At 41.1% G+C, this 22,746-nt stretch overlaps 2 protein-coding genes across 4 annotated transcripts in view; one reads left to right on the top strand and one right to left on the bottom strand.

Annotated features, from left to right (window-relative positions):
• Positions 1–3,509, bottom strand: part of LOC124615502 (leucine-rich PPR motif-containing protein, mitochondrial-like) — a 167,575-nt gene extending 164,066 nt beyond the window's left edge. For 2 of the 3 annotated variants that reach the window (XM_047143453.1, XM_047143454.1), the window contains exon 1: positions 3,193–3,509. In XM_047143453.1, coding sequence (XP_046999409.1) covers positions 3,193–3,359 — 167 coding nt within the window. In that variant the 5' untranslated portion in view covers positions 3,360–3,509. The remainder of the gene's footprint in view (positions 1–3,192) is intronic. The other variant, XM_047143455.1, reaches the window with a different exon arrangement.
• A 189-nt stretch (positions 3,510–3,698) lies between these two features.
• The window catches only part of LOC124615673, a 61,563-nt gene continuing 42,515 nt past the window's right edge, over positions 3,699–22,746 (top strand). The window contains exon 1 of the mRNA XM_047143700.1: positions 3,699–3,898. Coding sequence (XP_046999656.1) covers positions 3,786–3,898 — 113 coding nt within the window. The 5' untranslated portion in view covers positions 3,699–3,785. The remainder of the gene's footprint in view (positions 3,899–22,746) is intronic.

Genomic DNA, 22,746 nt, shown 5'->3' with positions numbered 1-22,746 from the left:
GGTCGAAGCAGACGGGTGGAACTGGATACTTCTGTAATGCTGAAAATCAAGTCAAATTTACAAATATGAGCATTGTCCAGTTGAACAATGATGTATAATATTGTCACGACAGAGGTAACATATGAGGATGTAGAACTTCCATGACGTACTATTATACTATCAGAGTTCACTCAATCACTACCAGCCATGGGCTGAAGTAATATCCGATGCCTCCCAACACAATACTGGCCCACTGGAATAATGGAGCCTCACCCCAAGTCACCATCACAATCACCGATGATGGCCATCCAGAGTAGTGTAGAACAGCGATTCATCGATGAAGACAAAGTGACACAAATCATCAGCAGTTCATGATGTGGAATGATACAGAATGTTGCAGGGAGTTCATCACTTGTTCTTGGATGGCAGGTCCAGACATGAGGGGGGTTATGATGTGCTTACATGCACAATACAGCTATCCTCCTTTTTAGTGGTAAGACATGGTTGACCAGGACCATGAAAACGAGGCCCATGTAGTCAAGTTACTGGGACACTCTCTCTCCAAATGTAAATCTGGACAATGCACCATTCAACCAACCAGCCAAATGGAGACACACAATGAGGCTCCTTTCAAACTGTTGCCACATGCTGATAATGCTGCCTCAATCGCGTATGTGGCATATCTCTGTTGTTGACTGTGATCACTAAACATACAATGTTGTTCACGCCATCTACATACCCTACCAAGCCTGGTAACAACTCAACATTTATATCTATAATCTGCAAACCACCATGAGGTCCATGGCAGATGGTACATCTCAGTGCACCAGTTATTAGGCTTTCTTCCTGTTCCACTCACATATGGAGTGTGGGAAGAATGATTGTTTGAATGCCTGTGTGTATCCAGTAATTATTCTAATCTTAAATGGCTCTGAGCACTATGGGACTTAACATCTTAGGTCGTCAGTCCCCTAGAACTTAGAACTACTTAAACCTAACTAACCTAAGCACATCACACACATCCATGCCCGAGGCAGGATTCGAACCTGCGACCGTAGCAGTCACGCGGTTCCGGACTGAAGCGCCTAGAACAGCACGGCCACCGCAGCCGGCTATTCTAATCTTATCCCCATGATCCCTGTGTGACTGACACATAGGGAGTTGTAGTATATCCTTAGAGCAATCACTTAAAGCTGGTTCTTGAAACTTTGTAAACAGACTTTCTGGGGATAGTTTATGTCTGTCTTCAAGAGTCTGCCATTTCCTTCAGTACCTCTGCAACTCTCTCCCATGGATTAAACAAATCTGTGACCATTTGTGCTGTCCTTTTGTGCTTGCATTCAATATCCCCCGTTAGCCTTGTGTGGTATGGGTCCCACACTCTTGAGCAGTATTCTAGGATGTGTCACATGAGTTATTTGTAAGCAATGTCTTTTGTAGACTGATTGCACTTCCTCAGTATTCTACCAATAAACAGATGTCTACCACCTACTTTAGCCATGACTGAACCTGTGTGATAATTCCATTTCAAATCCCTAAAGAGCATTACACCCAGGTATTTGTATGACTTAGCCAATTCCAAAATTGACACATTGATATTACAGTCTCATGATACTAAGTACATTTTTTTTCATTTTGTGAAGTGAGCAATTTTATATTTATGAACATTTGGAGCAAGTTGCCAATCTCTGCACCATGTTGAAATCTTATCAAGATCCGACTGGCTATTTATGCAGCTTCTCTCAGATACTATTTCATTATAGATAACTGCATCATCCACAAAAAGCCTGGTTTTAGAATTAATATTGTCTATAAGGTCATTAATATACAACATGAACAGTGAAGATCCCAACACACTCCTCTGGGGCACACCCGAAGTTACCCGTGCATCTGACAGTGACTCTCCATCCTCCCTACCAAAAAGTCTTCAATCCAGTCACAAATTTCACTTGATACCTCCTATGCACTCTGGTGGAAAATCTACTCATTTACATACCCACCAAAGATACATGTGTGTTCAAAGTTACATTGACATCCTACTATGTCTTCTGGTGCTTCAATTTCATTTTCAGACAGTGTACATATAAAAATAACTGTCCAACAGATACGGTTAATTTCTTTGGTCATAAGTAGTTTCATGGTTGTTGACATATTATCAGGCACTCATGATCACTGAAGCTTGACAAGCTGTTGTTGTTACTACCCAAAATAAACTGTTTCAATAACAACCTGACATACTCAACTCACAAGGTCAAATGACTCACTAACAACTTCCAAACATAAACATTACAAGTAAGAGAGCACCACCAAATACAACAATGCCTTATACTGACTCAACTGGACTCAAAAACACACACACTATGACGTAATGCCACAACATTTCAGGTAAAGCAGACGGATGGGATTGCCTACTTTGGTTGAATCGACCTATGAATTCTGGAAATATGAACAATGTTTGTGTCCATGGACCATGAGACTGGTTGAGGAGTATCTTCTCATGACTGTGCCGTAGACTTTGTTTGTGTGTGTGTGTGTGTTTGTGTGTGTGTGTGTGTGTGTGTGTGTGTTTGTGTGTGTGTGTGTGTGTGTGTAGACGCTTGAAGACATGTGTCAACATTTCCGCAAAACCCTTCTTACAAAGTTTCAAGAACCAGGATTAAGTGGCGAATTTGCGAACGAATCTAATTAGCGCGAAGACGAAATTAGACTAACTGCAACAGATACAGAGGAACCGATCTCGAGCGAATGCATCGGGATGAAACCTTACTATATATCTGTTGATCCACTGCGGACATGGGACAGCGGGTGGTCAAATATTTAACAATGAAATTCGTCAAATAGCTTTGCAGTTGAAACGTTATTTTATTTTCGCTAACAGTTTCGGCTATTCATTACGCAATCTTCAGGCCCCATATGCATCTGTCAAAAACAATCGATTTTGGCATAGGCCTACTGGGACAATATGTTTCTGGATGCTGGGAAAAAGTATCTCAAGTGCTTCCTTCGAAGACTTCTGGACATCCAGAAATATATGACCCTAGCATTACTACCGCAATGAGCTGCCCAAACTGGTGGCGAAAATAAAAAAAAAGTCTCAATTGCAATGCTGTTTGCAGCGATTTGCATCTCATTTTATATATTTTGATTTGCACAGTATGCATTGTGGAAAATAAATTATATAACAATTATATTACAACAGACTTTCGAACTTACATTAACGTAGAAGTCACGTAACTGCGAGATGCTAAGTTTTTAATGTAACTATTTATCGGCGGAGTTTGTAGGATTCTGGGATATTCTTGCAATGCTCGCGCTCGTAAGCAACGATCAGTTGCGCGACTTGCTATTAATCGTCGCCAAAGCGTCACTCGAAACATCATAACCGAACTGAAAGATGAATTCAAAGGAAAGCAGCTGACTTGTGCTTCTTTTTTTATCACTAATTAACAACTACGCATGACTGTATGTCTGCATCACGTCAGTGTTTACTGTTTACTTCGATGCCGGCGACATCAACGAAGCACGCCTTGCAAGCAACGCCACCCGTTTGAGGCCTAGTATCTCTGAAGCAATTCTACATTTCAATTGTTATCACCAAAATAATGTGTTTTTAAAGTTTATTATAAATTATCATTGTTTTTTCTTAATTTTTAATCCACTTCAGTAGAATTTGCTTAGTTCTACGTTCTTTTTGCTCCTAACTGTGTAATCAAAGATGCTATGAGTAGTAGTAGATTGTATGTTTTTATAAAGTGCGCGCGTTTTATGATTGTTCACTATTTCCGCAGAATTTAAATTGTATTGCGATGGATGAAAGTAAAATGGTAAATACTGGTGACAAGAGACCTGAGTGTGTGAAAACACAGTTATTTCGAAGAACCATGGAAAGCATTTTTAAAGGAATTTGCAAGGACATCGAGTAAGCCAACTCAATGCATATTTCAAACAGAGCTCATGCTTCAACACCTGTTTCATGTTAACTTAGCCCAAAATGTTGTACGAATAATATTCGCACCTGTTGCTGCCAGTTTCTGTCATTGCCTCAAACTAGAACTCATTCCTGCCTCCATATGGCTTGTCTGTTTTGTTATTTACCATTGCTAGCTATGTCCACCAGTCTTGTTTTCCCAACGGATATGTTATTTTCGATATTAAGTACCTATCGTGAATGCTTTGCATTCAGTCAGTTTCGCGTAGTTAGTAATCCACTGACTAGTTTCTTAGATGAACCAGTTGATGTATATCTTAATAGTTATCAAATAACGAGAGTCGTAAGTAAAGTCCGGTTACAAGGCAAATGTTTTGTCATTCAGTGCCAATATTGTCATAGATCTCCTTAGAGACTTTCTGCCTAAAGGCCACGTATTCAGCGCACTTTTGTGATCAAAATATGTAACTTTTTTCTGTTCGATGGCACTTAGCTCTAGTAGCCCAAGATTATTACGTTCACGGCAGTGTATTTTAAGGCCTACATTTACATGTTTGGGACATCGTTAATGGAAAATATGTTTTATACATTTGTACTTATGCCACATTTGTGAGAACCATTTCGCATAGAATGTGTGTTCATTTCCTTACACACCGATAGCGTAGTAATTCATTCGGCTTCACTACCTGTGATTATTTCCGTTGTTGGTATCGAAATGCAGTGTAGACATTTTAGCTCAAGCCGCCCCCCCCCCCTCCATTGCCCATGCGTCCCCCCCCCCCCCCCCCCCCCAGTTCGTGATTTGATTGATTCATTCATTCATCCCGTGTATCACTTACGGTTATACGATGGGTATGGGATAAGACAATTGTAATATACAATAAAAGTTATCATAACCCCAATTTACAGGTTAAACAAAAATTACAATTAATAAAGAATAACAGAATGTGTAAACACACTGAGTTATCTGAAATTTCAACACAAATGTCTTTAATAGTTACAATTGAAATTGGACGTGGACTAACAGAAATTGATTTAAAGACTTAGAATTTTGTTTCTAGAGATTCGTTAACAAAACATAAGCAATGGTATAATAATAGTTATTTTAATTAAACTGTCATTTGTATTGTTGATCGATTTATCTGAGGCCCACTGGATGATAATTACATATGTACATTTTATACTATTTTACACAACTTTTATTGCAGTTATACCAGTATTGAAACTTGGTAGAAAGGAAACCGCACTAGATACAGGTAGGCCTACAGAACAAGCATTTTAACAGGGACTCGATGCAAACTCCTGGAATACGTGGCCAATTCATCTACATATACATAGATACTCTGCAAGCCGCCCTAAGATACATGGTGGAGGATACTCTGTACCACTACTTGTCTCTTCCTCTCCTGTTCTGCTCACAAATTGAGCGAGGGAAAAATTACTGTCTGTACGCCTCCATATGAGCCCTAATTTCTCGTATCTTACCTTCGTGGCGTGATCTATGTTGGTAGCAGCAGAATCGTTTGGCAGTTGGCTTCAAATGCTGGTTCTCTAGGAGTTCCTGGAGCATCTCCATAACACATACATGTTGTTCAAACCGACCAGTACCAAATCTAGCAGTCCACCTCTGAATTGCTTCAATGTCTTTCTTCAATCCGACCTGGCGTGGATCCCAAACACTCGAGCAGTAGGCCTACTCAAGAATAGGTCACACTAGTGTCCTTTATGCTCTCTCCTTTGCAGGTGAACCACTCTTTCCTAAAATTCTCCCAATAAACTGAAGTTGATCAGTTCCCATCCCTACCACAGTTTTCACATTCTTGGTCCACCTCCTATCACTTTGCAACGTTACACCCATATATTTAAACGACTTGACTGTGTCAAAGTAAATGCTGGTTATACTGTATGTGAACATTACAGGTTTTTCCTTCCTATTCATCTGCATTAGCTTACCGTTTTCCACATTTCGGGCTATCTGCCATTCATCACACCACCTGGAAATTTTGTCTAAGTCATCTTGTAGCATCCTACAATCACTCAATTTCAACACCTTATCATATGCCACAGCATCATCAGCAAACAACCACAGACTGCTGCCCAACCTATCCGCCAAATCATTTATGTATATAGAGAACAACAGCAGTCCTATCTCACTTCCCTAGGGCACTGCTGATAATTCCCTTGTCTCTGATGAACACTCACCGCCGAGGACAGCACACTGAGTTCTGTTATTTAAGAAGTCTTTGAGACGTTCACATAGCTGTGAGCTTATTCTATATGCTCGTACTTTCATTAACTGCCTGCAGTGGGGGACTGTGTCAAATGCTTTCCAGAAATCTAGAAATGTGGAATCTGCCTGTTGCCCTTCATCCACAGTTCTCATTATATCAGGTGGAGAAATGTAGGGTCCTCCTGAATAGGTCAGGCGTGCACTACACGCAGGAAGTGGCTACAAGGGTAGCGGAGTACGTGTGATGTGCACATGTGGGTTTTTTAGGTTAGAGAATTCCCTCACTAGGCCTGACAAGACGCCTCCTGAGACGCGGCAATGTAGGAGTAGGCAAAATGCGACAGGGAATAACATTGATGTGCTAATAGTAAACTGCAGGAGCGTCTATAGAAAGGTCCGAGAACTGCTCTCATTAATAAACGGCCACAATGCCCACACAGTACTAGGGACAGAAAGTTGGCTGAAACCAGATGTAAACAGTAATGAAATTCTAAACTCGGATTGGAATGTATACCGCAGAGACAGGCTGGACAGTGAAGGAGGAGGCGTGTTTATAGCGATAAGAAGTGCAATAGTATCGAAGGAAATTGACGGATATCAGAACTGTGAAATAATTTGGGTGAAGGTCACGGTTAAAGCAGGCTCAGACATGGTAATTGGATGTCTCTATAGGCCCCCTGGCTCAGCAGCTGTTGTGGCTGGAAATAATAATTTGGAAAATATTTCGAGTAGATTTCCCCACCATGTTATAGTTCTGGGTGGAGATTTTAATTTGCCAGATATAGACTGGGAGACTCAAATGTTCATAACGGGTGGCAGGGACAAAGAATCCACTGACATTTTTTTAAGTGCTTTATCTGAAAACTACCTTGAGCAGTTAAACAGAGAACCAACTCATGGTGATAACATATTAGGCCTTCTGGTGACAAACAGACCCGAACTATTTGAAACAGTTAACGCAGAATGAGGAATCGGCGATCATAAAGCGGTTACTGCATCGATGATTTCAGCCATAAGTAGAAATATTAAAAACGGTAGGAAGATTTTTCTGTTTAGCAAAAGTGACAAGAAGCAGATTTCAGAATACCTGACGGCTCAACACAAAAGTTTTGTCTCAAGTACAGATAGTTTTGAGGATCAGTGGCCAAAGTTCAAAACCATCGTACAATATGCGTTAGATGAGTATGCGCCAAGCAAGATCGTAAGAGATGGAAAAGACCCACTGTGGTACAACAGCCGAGTTAAAAAACTGCTGCGGAAACAAAGGGAACTGGGCCATTCCGTGCCAAGTGGTCTAATATCGAGAAATGTTCCCACATGACCATCATGGATTTTGATGAAATTTTGTATGAACATTCACACATGTTCTCAATGAACAACACTGGTAAAGTTTCAGTTTCAGAAATTCAGTACTTTCCGAGATAGTCACTTGTTTAAGACCATAGCACAGCTTTCTATAGTGTGTCCTTGAATTTTCAGCAACTTGAGATGAGATATCTCTGTAAGTATTTGCATGAAAGAAACAAATCTTGGCCATCTTATACAACTTTTAGAACTCTGTAAGTAAAATATTAAAAAAACGATTTCTGAGCAATTTTCATATAGATAATTTGAAGCAAAGTTGGGCGAAAAAATAGCTATTTAAAAAAAATGCGAACTTTAGTTTTTTATATCTCCAAAAGTAATTGTGGGATGTACATGAAACTTTGCACACCGTAACTCACCAACACAAGGTCTTAGAATATAAAATTTCATTCTCCTATCGCTTTCCATTATTTCACAAATCTAGGGTGAAGTTGACGATTTTTCAAAAAGTGCTAAAAATGGATATTTTTAGTCAAATTTTTCAAAAAAGTGTGAGCCTTGTTTGAACAATCAGTATTTCAGTGGTGTGTTTGGAGCATAGTTAGTGGGTTCTCTTGACTGAGTGTGGCTTGTTAAGTGATTCGTAAGACCATCAAAGTTTGTAATCAAATTTACAAAAAATTGTTTTGATTGTGTCTTTTATAGCATATATCTCGTATTAGATTTTTTCATTGGTGTTATACATTCGTATAATTTCATTCAGTAGCAGTTTGTCTGAAATTTAAGCAGATTATAATTTGCACTTAGAGGCCAAATACATTATTTAGTTACTGATTAGAGATGGATGCAGAAGGGAACAGCATACCTTCCTGCTCAATTGGTTAAGGAGATGGTGGAACAAAGTGTCATGTCACTTTCTTTGCCAAAAAAGCTGCTTTAAAATGGTTTGCGGATTTTAGTTATGAGGAAAAAGAGTTGTTGGTCCGACGTTCTGAAGCAAAGCTGGACAATATCTCTCAAGTTTGCCTACACCATGAATCCTTGTTATTGACACAATATGAGAGGTTACAAAAAAAATGCTTCAATCCCTTTGGGAAAGTGAATCATAATGTTAAGGCAGGAATTCGCACTCTTGATACTGAAACAGCTAATAAGGCTTCTGATAAGTTGAAGAAGCAGTTTGTTAATAACATAAAGCCAGGTCAGAAAATTTGTCCGGCTTGCATGACTACCTTAAATAAACACTTGGACGAAGCTTTATCAGCCTCACCGTCACATTCTGATGAGGACTTTAAACCAAAAGAAGAATTAAATAGTAGCTTATTGTCTATCGGTATTTCACCACTGAAGAGAACAGTAAGCTACAGAGATAAGCCCCAATATGTGAAGAAGAAAATTCAAAAGGCTCAAAATGTGATTAAAAGCAGAATTGTAAATGCAATGGGAGTAAATCGACAAATTGAAGATGCTAGTGAAATTAAGGAATGTGGAAACTGTGCCGACTATGCACATTTGCTGACTGAACTGAAAGCCAAGATGCAGAATGCAATTCATAAAGAACAGATGCAAATTTTAACCTTGGCATCTGTACATTGGACAGTCAGACAAACAGCAGCTCAGTTCGTCGTGTCCAAAAGAATGGTGAAGAAGCTTAAGGCAGAGAAGGGCATTCTGGCACTTCCCGAAAATAGGCAAAGCAGGAAATTACCAGCAGAAGTTGCTAGTAGAGTGCGAAATTTTTTTGAAGATGATGAGTATAGTAGGGTGTGCCCTGGAAAAAAAGATAGTATTTCAGTTAGACAGAAAGACATACCTGGAGAAAAGATTGTTACTTTGCAGTTTACGGGAAATGTATGTTATCTATAAGAATATAAATGGTCCAGAAATAGGGTTCTCAAAGTTTTGTTAACTTAGACCCAAATGGTGTGTAACAGTAGGATCAGCTGGAATCCATGCAGTTCACGTCTGTGCAATTCACCAAAATGTTAAGCTTATGCTTAGCGGAGCTGGTATACGTGAAAGTTATAAGGAGATTCTCAGCAAGGCAGTTTGCAGTTTGAACTCTAAACAGTGCATGTTACATCGCTGTGAAAGGTGTCCTGGGCCCGAAGCCATAGCATCTGAAATTGTCAGCTATTTCCTAGATCATGAGCCACAGGAAGTTATTGTGTTTAAGCAATGGATACATACGGATCGGGCCCCACTGGACACGAAGCAAATGGTAGTGGATGAATTTATTGGAGATGTAAAAAATAAAATATGGAGTCTGTCATGCCATCATTACATTGCCAAGCATCAAAGCTTGCATCTTAAAGGCCTTAAATGTCATCTGAAATACGAAGAGCTTGTTGTCCTAATGGATTTTGCAGAAAATTATTCTTTTATCATTCAGGATGCTGTGCAAGGCTTCCACTGGGACAATAGTCAAGCAACAATTCATCCATTTGTTATCTACTTTTGTCAAAATGAGAAAGTAGAATCTTTAAATTTTTGCATTATCAGTGATTGTTTGCGGCATGACACTATTACAGTTCACGTTTTTGTCAAGGAGCTCATCAAATATATAAAAGCACGGTTCGCGCAGATATCCCACATTTATTATTTCAGTGATGGCTCCAGTGCTCAATATAAAAATTTCAAGAATTTCCTACATTTGTGCTATCATAAGAGTGATTTTGGAATGACAGCCGAATGGAATTTTTTAGCTACTGGTCACGGGAAATCACCTTGTGATGGGATTGGAGGTACAACAAAGCGGTCAGCAGCAAGAGCAAGCTTGCAACAGCCACTTAAAGGACAAATTCTTACTCCCCTAGATCTGTTTCACTTCTGCTCTGAAAACATTAATGGAATTAAATTTGTTTTCGTCAGTAAAGATGAAATTGAAAAAAAATATTGTGTCACAGGAAGAGAGGTTTAAACTTGGACAAACTGTAGCAGGCACTAGAGAAAATCATCACTTTTTACCTATTGATGAAACAGCAATTCAGGTCAGCAGAGTTTCAAATGATGAACATCTTTTCTAGCTAAAATGGGTCACATTAATGAAGGAGGCATATTAATGTCTGCTCTCCAACCAGGACAATATGTTGCATGCATCTATGAAAACGGGTGGTGGATTGGGAATATCTGTGAGACCTCCACAGAGCAAATGGATGCATTAATAAACTTTATGCACCCACATGGCAGCAAATTCATTTTATTGGCCACCAAGAAGTGACAAGTGCTGGGTTCCAGAACACCACATTATTGCAGTTATTCCAGCTCCATCAGTAAATTCGTCTGGCTGGCAATACACCATTCCTCTTGATATTCATCAGAAAATTAATGTAGCATATCAAAAATTGAAATAGGTTAGAGGAATTAATCTAAGGAACCCAAGAGTGCCTTCTAATTTTACACAGGGCACTTAAATAATTTTACTATCAGGCTTGGGAACCTGTGTAAAGAAACCCTTATCAGGCTTGGAATCCTGTGGTAAAGAAACCCACCTGTGGCTGTTGTTGCTAAGCTATCGGGCATGGCCCCTATGGCAATGGGAATGCTGGTTTTCTCAGGTGAAATGAAACTAGAAGTGGTTAAGCCACCATGGACCATAGCAACTCATTTATACACTTCTTTTCCACCAGTAAGCTGGTGTTGTTCATTAAACAGGCAACTAATAATTAGATGATTATTGCAAATAAATTTTACCATTTACATTCATTCTTAATAATAATTGTGTGTGTGTGTGTGTGTGTGTGTGTGTGTGTGTGTGTGTGTGTGTGTGAGAGAGAGAGAGAGAGAGAGAGAGAGAGAGAGAGAGAGAGGAGGGGAGGGGGTGACAATTAAGAAATAACTTTGTTTCTATTTTTATTCTTTTGCTATTCGGACTTAAGCTAGGTCCTATTCATCAGGACTTCTAATTTCACTTATCCCAGACATTAATAAACATGTATAAGGCAAAATAAAAGATTTCAGGTATAATTTGAGTGCCAGAAAAATGTGTTCAAACTTCCAGTGTGCCTCTTTGATGATGCTCCTTTTTAGGGCCTTATATGCTTGCATTGCAAAGCCAAATCCACTTTTCTAGATAGTTTAGAATATGCTCTTTCTAATGACCATAGTTTAGAAGAGTTTGGAGAAAACTTTTTTGAAAAATTTGACTAAAAATACCCATTTTTAGCACTATTTGAAAAATCATCAACTTCACCCTAGATTTGTGAAATAATGGAAAGCAATAGGAGAATGAAATTTTATATTCTAAGACCTTGTGTTGGTGAGTTATGGTGTGCAAAGTTTCATGTACATCCCACAATTACTTTTGGAGATATAAAAGACTAAATTCGCATTTTTTTTTTTTTTTTTTAAACAGCTATTTTTTTGCCCAACTTTGCTTCAAATTATCTATATGAAAATTGCTCAGAAATCCTTTCTTAATATTTTACTTTAAAGAGCTCTAAAAGTTGTATAAGATGGCCAAGATTTGTTTCTTTCATGCAAATACTTACAGAGATATCTCATCTCAAAGTTGCTGAAAATTCAAGGACGCACTATAGAAAGCTGCGCTATGGTCTTAAACAAGTGACTGTATCTCCAAAAGTATTGAATTTCTGAAACTGAAACTTGACCAGTGTTCATTGAGAACATGTGTGAATGTTCATACAAAATTTCATCAAAATCCATGAGGGTCATGTGGGACCCTCTAGACCACTTGGCGTGGAATGACCCAACTTCACAGTAAACGTAAACATAGCCAAAGCCTTGCAGACAAACAAAAATTATGCGAAGTGAAATATAGTGTGAGGAGGGCTATGCGAGAGGCGTTCAATGAATTCGAAAGTAAAGTTCTATGTACTGACTTGGCAGAAAATCCTAAGAATTTTTGGTGTTATGTGAAAGCTGTAGGTGGATCAAAACAAAATGTCCAGACACTCTGTGACCAAAATGGTACCGAAACAGAGGATGACAGACTAAAGACCGATATACTAAATGTCTTTTTCCAAAGCTGTTTCACAGAGGAAGACTGCACTGTAGTTCCTTCTCTAGATTGTCGCACAGATGACAAAATGGTAGATATCGAAATAGACGACAGAGGGATAGAGAAACAATTAAAATCGCTCAAAAAAGGAAAGGCCGCTGGACCTGATGGGATACCAGTTCGAGAGTACACGAAGGAACTTGCCCCTCTTCTTGCAGCGGTGTACCGTAGGTCTCTAGAAGAGCATAGCGTTACAAAGGATTGGAAAAGGGCACAGGTCATCCCCGCTTTCAAGAAGGGACGTCGAACAGATGTGCAGAACTGTAGACCTGTATCTCTTTAACATCAATCAGTTGTAGAATTTTGGAACACGTATTATGTTAGAGTATAATGACTTTTCTGGAGACTAGAAATCTACTCTGTAGGAATCAGCATGTGTTTCAAAAAAGACGATCGTGTGAAACCGAGCTCGCACTATTCGTCCACGAGACTCAGAGGGCCATAGACACGGGTTCCCAGGTAGATGCCGTGTTTCTGACTTCCGCAAGGCGTTAGATACAGTTCCCCACAGTCGTTTAATGAACAAAGTAAGAGCATATGGACTATCAGACCAATTGTGTGATTGGATTGAAGAGTTCCTAGATAACAGAATGCAGCATGTCATTCTTAATGGAGAGAAGTCTTCCGAAGTAAGAGTGATTTCAGGTGTGCCACAGGGGAGTGTCGTAGGACCGTTGCTATTTACAATATACATAAATGACCTTGTGGATGACATCGGAAGTTCACTGAGGTTTTTTGCGGATGATGCTGTGGTATATCGAGAGGTTGTAACAATGGAAAATTGTACTGAAATGCAGGAGGATCTGCAGTGAATTGACGCATGGTGCAGGGAATGGCAATTGAATCTCAATTGGGACAAGTGTAATGTGCTGCAAATACATAGGAAGAAAACTCCCTTATCATTTAGCTACAATATAGCAGGTCAGCAACTGGAAGCAGTTAATTCCATAAATTATCTGGGAGGACGCATTAAGAGTGATTTAAAATGGAATGATCATATAAAGTTGATTGTCGGTAAAGCAGATACCTGACTGAGATTCATTGGAAGAATCCTATGGAAATGCAATCCCAAAACAAAGGAAGTAGATTACAGTATGTTGATAGAAGCGATAGAGAAGATCCAATGGAGAGCAGCGTGCTTCATTACAGGATCATTTAGTAATCGCGAAAGCATTACGGAGATGATAGATAAACTCCAGTGGAAGACTCTGCAGGAGAGATGCTCAGTAGCTTGGTACGGGCTTTTGTTAAAGTTTCGAGAACATACCTTCACCAAGGAGTCAAGCAGTATCTTGCTCTCTCCTACATATATCTCGTGAAGAGGCCATGAGGATAAAATCAGAGCGATTAGAGCCCACACAGAGGCATGCCAACAATCCTTCTTTCCACGAACAATACGAGACTGGAATAGAAGGGAGATCCAATAGAGGTAGCTTGCGGAGTATGGATGTAGATGTAGATGTAGAAATGGCAAGCTGAGTTTTACATGAGCAATGATTTCTAAAACCATGCTGATTTGTGGACATAAACTTCCTTGCCTCAAGAAAATTTATTATATTCAAACTGAGAACGTGTTCAAGGATTCTGCAGAAAATAGAAGTTAGGGATATTGGTCTGTAATTTTGTGTGTCCATTCTTTTACCTCCCTTATATACTAGAGTCACCCGTGCTTTTTCCAGTCGCTTGGGACTTTGTGGTGGGTGAGAGATTCACGATAAATGCAAGATAGACAAGCAGCTAATGACGTAGTGTAGTGTTTGTAAAATTGAACTGTGATTCCATCCAGACCTGGTGATTTATTTGTTTTCAAATCTCTATGTTGTTTCTCTATGCAAGGTATGCTTATTTCTATATTGTCCATATGGGAGTTTGTCCAACAGTCAAATGATGGTATGTTTGTTTCTCCTGCTTGAACGATTTTTTGAACATGAAATTTAAAACTTTGGCCTTCATTTTGCTATCTTCAGCTGCGTACCAGACTGGTCAACAAAGGACTGAATGGAAGCCTTAGACTCGCTGAGCAATTTTACATACGACAAGAATTTTCTCAGGTTCTTTGCCAGATCTTTTCCTAAGGTGTGACTGTGGTAGTTGTTGTATGCTTTGCACATATATCTTTTCACAGACACACAAATCTCTACAAACCTTCTCTTGTCGTCAATAGTGCATCCCCTTTTGAACCTAAAGTGCAACAGACTCTGCTTCCTCAGCATCTTATGAATTTCATTATTAAACCCCATCTTTTATCCACTTACCAGGCACGTAACTCTCCAGGCCACGATTTACAGTCTGCTTAAACTGTGTCCATAATTCCTTTACATCCATCTTACTGGTACTAAGTGATGCCAGTTCACTGTCTGAGTAAGATGTTAATAACTGCTTCTCTGCTATTTTGTAGGAGGAACACTCTCCCAGCTTTCTTGACTTATTTATTAAGTTTCATATCGTTATAGCAACTTTCGTAGTTGCTATTAAGACATCATGATCGCTAATCCCTGTGTCTATACTGACATTGTCGATGAGGTCTGGCCTGCTTGTAGCTACAAGGTCTAAGATATTTCCATTGTGTGTGTGCTGCCAAACTAACTGCTCAAAACAATTTTCAGAAACTGCAATGAATCCATAGAGATCCCAGTCTATACTCCGCAGGTTAGTCACTTGCAACTAGTATTGCATGATCTGAGTATTTACGCACTATTGACCATAGACTTTCATTGAATGACTCGAGAACTGCCAGAACGGAATCAGGTAGCCGGTAAAAACATCCAACAATTAACTTAGTTTAAGCCAACACCTCTTATATGCGACCAGACTACTTCACTGTCACACTCAACAACAACATCAATAGAGAAAATATTTTTGTCAACAGAAATGAAAACTTCCCCTGCTATGGCCCCTAATCTTTCTTTCCGATATACGTTCCACGAATCATTAAATATGTCAGAGCTTTCCACTTCAGATGTTAGCCAGCTCTCAGTCCCAAGAATAATTGGAGCACGAGAACTTTCCTGGAGGGCCAGTAAATTCTGGGACTTTACTACGAATACTTCGACAGTTTACTGATAAAATTGTAACAGTCAAAGTGACTTTATTTTGAAAGCTGTTTGACATCCTTTGGTGTGAATCGACTGGTGAGTGTTCATTAGAGCATTTCAAACTACCGCCTAGCCTAAAAATTCCTCATGTGCACTCCACAAGTACTCTGCTACCAGAGTTGCTTCTTCCTTTGTGTATTGCGCCTCTGACGTACCAAGGGGAGTCCTACAAATACCCACACGAATACGCAGGTCCAGAAATCTGCAGCCAAGACCATCACAGAGTTGATTTGGTTGAGACCCTCCTTTTGGCTCCAAACCAAAGGACCCAGATCAACTCTGGGGACAATGCTGCAAATTACAAGCTCTGCTTGCACCCTGCAGGTAAAGTCAGGAGTCTTCACCACCTCTGCTAGCTGCCTGTACAGACTGAGGATCACCTTGGATCACATGGGACTGGTGTCATTGGTGCCGACGTGAGCCACAATTTGTAGGTGACTGCAACCTGCGTGCTTGATAGCAGACATCAAGGCCGCATGCACATTTCTGATGAGGCTTCCTGGCAGACATACTGAGTGCACATTGGCTTTCTTTCCAGCCCTGAACACTATCTGCCGAAGGGGCTCCATAATCCACCTAACATTGGAGCTCCCAATAACCAGTAAACCCTTCTGCCCGTGTGCCTGCCCAGACCATGTGAAGGAGTGGCCACCTGTCCACTCACAGGGTGAATGGGTGAGATCAGGCGGCCAGTCTCCACATTGGCCCTCCGCATCGAGTGATGCGAGCGCATTACCACCCGCCACTCGCCCTGCCGTGAGGACGGATCCACCATGTTGTGTGAACTAGGAGATACCTTGGAAGCAGAGCCCATGGACAAAAAAAGTGGCACCTGAGGTGTCGCATGTGATGCACCAGATTCTCCACCACCTTACACCCCAAGGCAGCAGCCTAATGGTGACTGACCGTAGCCAACAGCATGTTCAGTAGTTCGCGAACTGTGACCAGATCATCCAGCATCCACACTCAGCATGCACACATCCTACCCATCCTAGCAAGACTTTGTTCCTGTCTGGAAACAACAATTTGATCCCACTATGTCAGTGCAGATTTCGAAGGTCCAGATCCATATCTGGGGTCTGCTGTCAGGTAGGCCTTTGCACTTTGAAGACACCTGGTAGTGTTCTTTCCCAGTATTCAAAAGTCATTAGCCACAATGTGGTGACACCTTGTCGCAGTGTAGCAATCAACATAGATGTGTACATGAAACACCCATTCGGAAGACATGGATATGGACCCAGAATCATGCATGGAGTTTTTCGTCTACAAAACCCCAAGTTATGTACTTCTACAGAACTCGTCTGTCCATCCACACCATGAATCGTGTCTGATTAACCGATGGCCGGAAATTGAAGATTACTTTGCTTTTATGACTGCAGTATGACTATAAACTGAGATGGTTACTGTACATACAGCAGCTCAATACAACTGATATGCAGAAATTAAGTTCCCTGCGCTTTCTTGAAAACTTTTCTTTGCTAGAAAATCAGCAGGCTCTAGTAAAACTTTACTAATCATTCACGTAACTCAATTAGACTATGGCTGTATTGCTTACAGGTCAGCAGCCCTATGCATCACAGTTGAGTCCGCCTTGCTACTGGGGTGTTCTGCATGAACACTGTCTATTGTCTCCTTGTAGAAGCAGTTATTGTACTCTAAAGACACGCCAGCAAGAACTCACAATTAATTGTATGGTTAAGGTTTACTGCATGCCAAAACAATTCTGTTACACAGTGCTCCACCTCAGTCCAAACATAAACTCCAAATCTTACATGACTATTCTGTCTGTGTCCTTATCACATTCAATACATTCTATTGACTTTTTTCTTTTATGGTATCCTCTCCTATAGTTGAGGTGACATAAACAGATCTCTGGGCTGTTGCAGTGGGCTGGGTGTGGCCACTTTGTGTGCCTGCCTCAACCAACTGTGTAACACAACTTTGGAAACATCTCTTTGGTAGCATCTCTTTGGTAGCATCTCTGTATTGTTGCAGTTCTACAGAAGATTCTTTCATCGCAGCCATTTGTGTTTTGCAGTTGAAGGCTAGCAACAGCACTGCTAGCTGTCGGATGTAATCATATACCGAGTCGACTACAGTTTCAGTGAAGAGGGTTGGGAATGACAGAGCACATCTTCTGCCCCAGCTCTTATTTTGGAAGAACTGTTAGTCACACTCTTCCTCACATCACTCTAACTTCACCTCTGCGCATTCCTTATCTTCTTTTAAGACTATTCTCAGTTCGCTGTTTTCTGTAAGCCATTCCTTGTGACAACGTCGCTGCTCTTGACCAGACTCTATCTATATTACTCGCAAAACTCTTTGACTTGCCAATGGATTATGAGGATAAAGGGCCTAATAATTATGATCTTCAGACCCTTGGAACCCTGTCATCATCATCATCATCATCATCATCATCACTTTATCAGATTATGTGTGAGCACAAACTATTTGGGCTCCTCACATACTAAATGGTCAAGAGGCTTTAGGAAGTAGCTTTTGTGAAGTATGAAAGATCCAGTACTCTGGATAATAATTCTGAATTTAAATTTATCAAAAATTCGAATGAAAGCATTGTAAACCGCTATTTTAACGCAAGGGAATGACATTGCTGTGACACTGAGATGCCTCGACTGTGTGTTCGAGATACTCCTACAAAATGCCTTAATTATCTACGAGGCAGAGTAGATGTGATTTTCAGAAACCTGAATCAAACGAGATGTATTTCACCAATGAAATTCATCTTTTTCAACTTCCTAAATTACATTGCCCTACATGCAGTCTGCCCTCTGTTGATGTTTTAAGTCTGCTTTTTCAACAACTGAGGTTGTATTGAACAGCTATTATGTACAAATAAATCACAGAAAATAATAGACCCTGACTTTTCTTGAACAAAATGGAAACGAAGACTTCCATAGGTATATCGTGCCAATTAAGTACTGTTGAGATTCACTGAATAAATCAGACATTGACTTGGTAGGCTATTGTAAGTTTGTCTGACTGGGAAGCAGATGAATTCAAACCATTCTCTCAGAGCATGCTCATGCCATTGGTTTGCTCACAGGAGGCAAACAGAAATTTATGGCAGGATTACAAGATCCCTTCTCCATTGAATCTGCCCTGGCTGGTGTGGGAGAGGACAAGGTGTGTGCACCACAGCCTACTGTGAAGGCTAGGTTCATCTCCTGATGCTGCTAGTGGTAGAGAAGTTATTGTCCTTCTTCTACTACTTCTTTTTCTTCTTCTTTTCCTCCTCCTTGTGCTGATGGGGGTTGCAACAAATGTACGAGGGCTATCCACAAAGTACATTATGTTTTGGAATTAAAAATAAATAAAGGATTGGAAATTTTTTTATTATATACAGATGAAAGCCACACTTAAATACTACTTTTCTACATAGTTGCCATTTAAATTAAGGCACTTATCATAGCGATGGACGAGCTTGGAAATTCCTTCGTCGTCAGCAGTGGCATGTGTTGTGGTCTGAAGCGCAGGCTCGAAGCAGCTGATGGTCAGTCTGGAGACAGGAGTGGAAATGGTTGCCAAGAGGCTGAGTAATGGCTTAAGTACCCGTCAGCATTGGAATATAGATGTGGCGTCACATAGACACATGACTGTGAGGATGCAAATAGGTGCAGCTGCAGCACTGATTACAGCAAACTGCATGCCACAGCAGGATCAGCACGGCTTGCAGCTCCAGGCGCTGTGGTGACTACAGAGGCTTTGCGATAAACAGCCTTGCAAATCTTTTGTTGACAACGTTCCAAAGTAAAGCAGGAGCCTTGCCTGGCCCTCAGTGCACATTTGTAAGTGTGGTGGGTGAATATGCAGTTGTCTGCCACTGCATATAGTTCAGTTTTATTCAGTTTGGTGTCACTGGAAAAGTAAAAGTATTAACTCTGATATCAAAGTATTAAAATGCTGGAATCATGGATACAAGTATTTACAAATCTGTAAAGAAAGTTGTTTCTAAAGATTTTGCAAATTGTCATGCCTTTCAACAACAACAAAATTAGAAGGATGTTTGTTCTACTTAATGATTTAAAACTCATCATCATCAGTGTTCTGCCAAAAGGCAGTTTTCACATGATAGTTCTCCAGCTGTCCGATCTTCTGCCATCCTCTTCAGGTCTTCATAATTTCCTCTTCCTTTTATGTCATCTATCATCTTGTATCTCCTTCTTCCTCTCAGTCTTCTCCCACAACCAATCCTTCCAAAGCATCTGCTAGCAAGCACTTCCTTCTCAATGAATGTCCCAACCAGTTCTTTTTCCTTCCTCTTACAACCTTCAGCACACATAGTCTCTGACCAACCCTTTCCAATACTCTTTCATTACTCGCTCTTTCCATCCAGCTTATTCTCTCAGTTCTCCTCCAAATCCATGTCTCAAATGCTTCTAACCTTTTTCCATCCTCATGTCTCAGCGTCCACATTTCTGCCCCATATGGTGCCACACTCCAGACAAAACATTTGCCAAGCCTATTCCTAATTTGCCACATAAGTGTCTCCTCTTTCTGTTGAATGCCTCCTTCGCTATGGCAATTCGAGTTTTTTACCTCCTGGTGACATCTCAAGTCTTCAGTTATTGTGCTTCCAAGATATTTCAAAGCACTTACTTGGTTAATGGTAGATTGTCCTATTTTAATATTGGACAGTCTGTGTCTTGTACTGATGACCATACTCTGTTTTTGCTGTGTTTATTTGCATCCCATATTTTACACAAGCTTCATTCAGATCTTTCAGCATGTTATTCACTATCTGCTCACTTTTTGCCACTTATACCATGTCATCGGCAAATCTTATACCCCCTCAGGAGCTCAGCATTCGTTTGCTGAGTACGGGCTTGGCGACCCCGAGGTTCTTGAGGTGGAGACTGGTAAGTGCCACCAGTCCTCTGTCACCGTAAGCTCTGGTCATACTTCAGCGACCACCGTGCAGCGCAGCGGTGGAATGTTGTCTGTTTCGGAGAACAGGGGTCTTGGCTTCACCGCCTGGACTGCGAGGAAGGTACCCACCTCTATAAAAAAAAACTTCGACCTCAAGGTGTGCTACGAGCTGAGGAGGTGAATGGCTGTTGGGGTGAAACAGTCTTTAGCGAGCAACCTCTGGGGCAGCTGCCGCACCCCAGTTGAATCAGGCTTGCTCAGGCATGCAGGCCTCTGCCTGGGTCGACGGTTGTTTCCCTAGTGTCTCGTGGGATCCTTATAGAACAGTCTCATGAAACTACTACTCCTGACGGGATGGGTGTACCGTCAGGCAACACCTACACCCACTGCTCAAAGAGAGCTCAGTTGGTGAGTCCTCCCAAAAAGAAGTTTCCTAGTAATAGTAACAGGGCATTAGTGTGCCATAACACTTTCATTGTAATTGAGCAAAACGGGGGAAGCTTTGAAAAGATATCTCCTTTCTATATTAACAAGGCATTGGAAGGTATTGCTGGGTCTCTGAAAAGTGTCAAACGACTACGTAATGGAACGCTTTTGGTTGAAACTGCTAATTCCACCCAAATATCTAAGCTTCTGGGATGTAAGGACTTAGGTGACTACCCAATTGAGGCTGAATTGCATAACAGCCTTAATTATAGTAAGGGCATGGTTACCTGCTCCGATATAATGGAGATGGACCCCATGGAGTTGTGTGAAGAGTGGAAGAATGTGGGCGTCATGGAGGTGCGGAATTATGTGAGGAGAGTCAATGGCAAATTGGAAAAATCGGCAACATTTATTCTAATGTTTAGTACTCCCGAATTACCTGGACATATCATTGCCAGCTATATCTGCCTTAAGGTTCGCCCGTTTGTCACTAACCCCATGTGATGCTATAAATGTTAAAGATTTGGCCATACCACTATGGGATATAACGGGAAGGCTACGTGTGGCAATTGTGGAGGCTCCGCTCACAAGTCAGGGTCTTCTTGTGCACTTCCTCTGAAACGTGTTATCTGCTCTGGGGATCGCCCAGTGTGGAGCAGAAAGTGTGGGGGTTTACAATGAGGAAAAGAAAGTTCGAGAGTTGAAAGTACAGAGACCATACCATATGGTGAAGCTAAAACGGCTTACAAAGCTATGCAACCATCGGTTTTTGCAACTTCTTTTGCATCAGCCCATAAAACACCAATTGCTAAGTGTGATGTCTTCACACAAACTCAGACCACAGATTCAAGTACGAGCACATGCACTTGTCGCTATACCTGTGGGGGAAATGCTCCACTTGCAACTGATGTCACTCGGAAGCCATCAGCAGTAGACTTACCACCTAAGCCACATTCCACTCCCCAACTTCAGTAGCTACCTAAGCCATCCCAGCAACCCAGGCAGCCTCCTCCCCCTGTTAGTAAAGAAAAACGTCCCGGTAGGTAAGCCTTCAGATCGATGAGCACTCTCCCTTTCTGATGGCGACTATGCTGTTGAAGATGTGGACTTCCAGTCGGAGGAACTAGAGAACACGGAACCAGCTAACGTTCCCCCTGACCTTCCCGGTAAATCACCGCCTCCAAGGGAGAAAGGAAAGAACCACCATCGCTAACCAATGGTTTCCATAGGGACTTCTGTGTTGCAGTGGAATTTGAATGGATATCGCTCACATTTGGAAGAATTGCAGCTGCTGGTCCAGGATAAACCTTTCTGCATCTACTTACAAGAAACACATCTTAAAGTCACAGAGACACCTACATTGTGGGGCTACCACATATACAGGAAAGACGATACTACTGTTGGCAGGGCTAAAGATGGAGTAGCTATTTTTCTTGATGACATATACCACTCCTCTGCTGTCCTTCTTGCCACAATCATCCAAGCAATTGCTATGAAAGTTTTCTCACCGTTTACTATCACAGTGTGTTCTTTGTACCTGGCCCTCCATGACACTTTGGATGGGAACGCACTGGCAGACCTATTCCGGGCACTCCCGCGCCCATTCCTTTTTGTGGGGGACTTCAATGCCCACAATGTGCTGTGGGGCTTGGCTACTACTTGCTCCAGTGGTAGGCTGATCGAGCGACTCGTTCATTCTGAGGATATCTTCCTTCTGAACGTGGGTCAGATGACTCACTTTTCCACAGCTACAGGGTCTTTTTCAGCTATTGATGTTTGCTCTTGTTCCCCAGCTATTGCAGATTCAGTTCAGTGGGAATTGGCTCCAGATTTACATTCTAGTGGCCACTTCCCAGTGTGGATTCGTCTGCCACCT

The sequence above is a fragment of the Schistocerca americana genome, chromosome 5, assembly GCF_021461395.2.
Source record: "Schistocerca americana isolate TAMUIC-IGC-003095 chromosome 5, iqSchAmer2.1, whole genome shotgun sequence".
Taxonomy (NCBI): Eukaryota; Metazoa; Arthropoda; class Insecta; order Orthoptera; family Acrididae; genus Schistocerca; species Schistocerca americana.
Note: the sequence above shows the minus strand (reverse complement) of the source record. Positions and strands in the feature narration are given on the sequence as shown.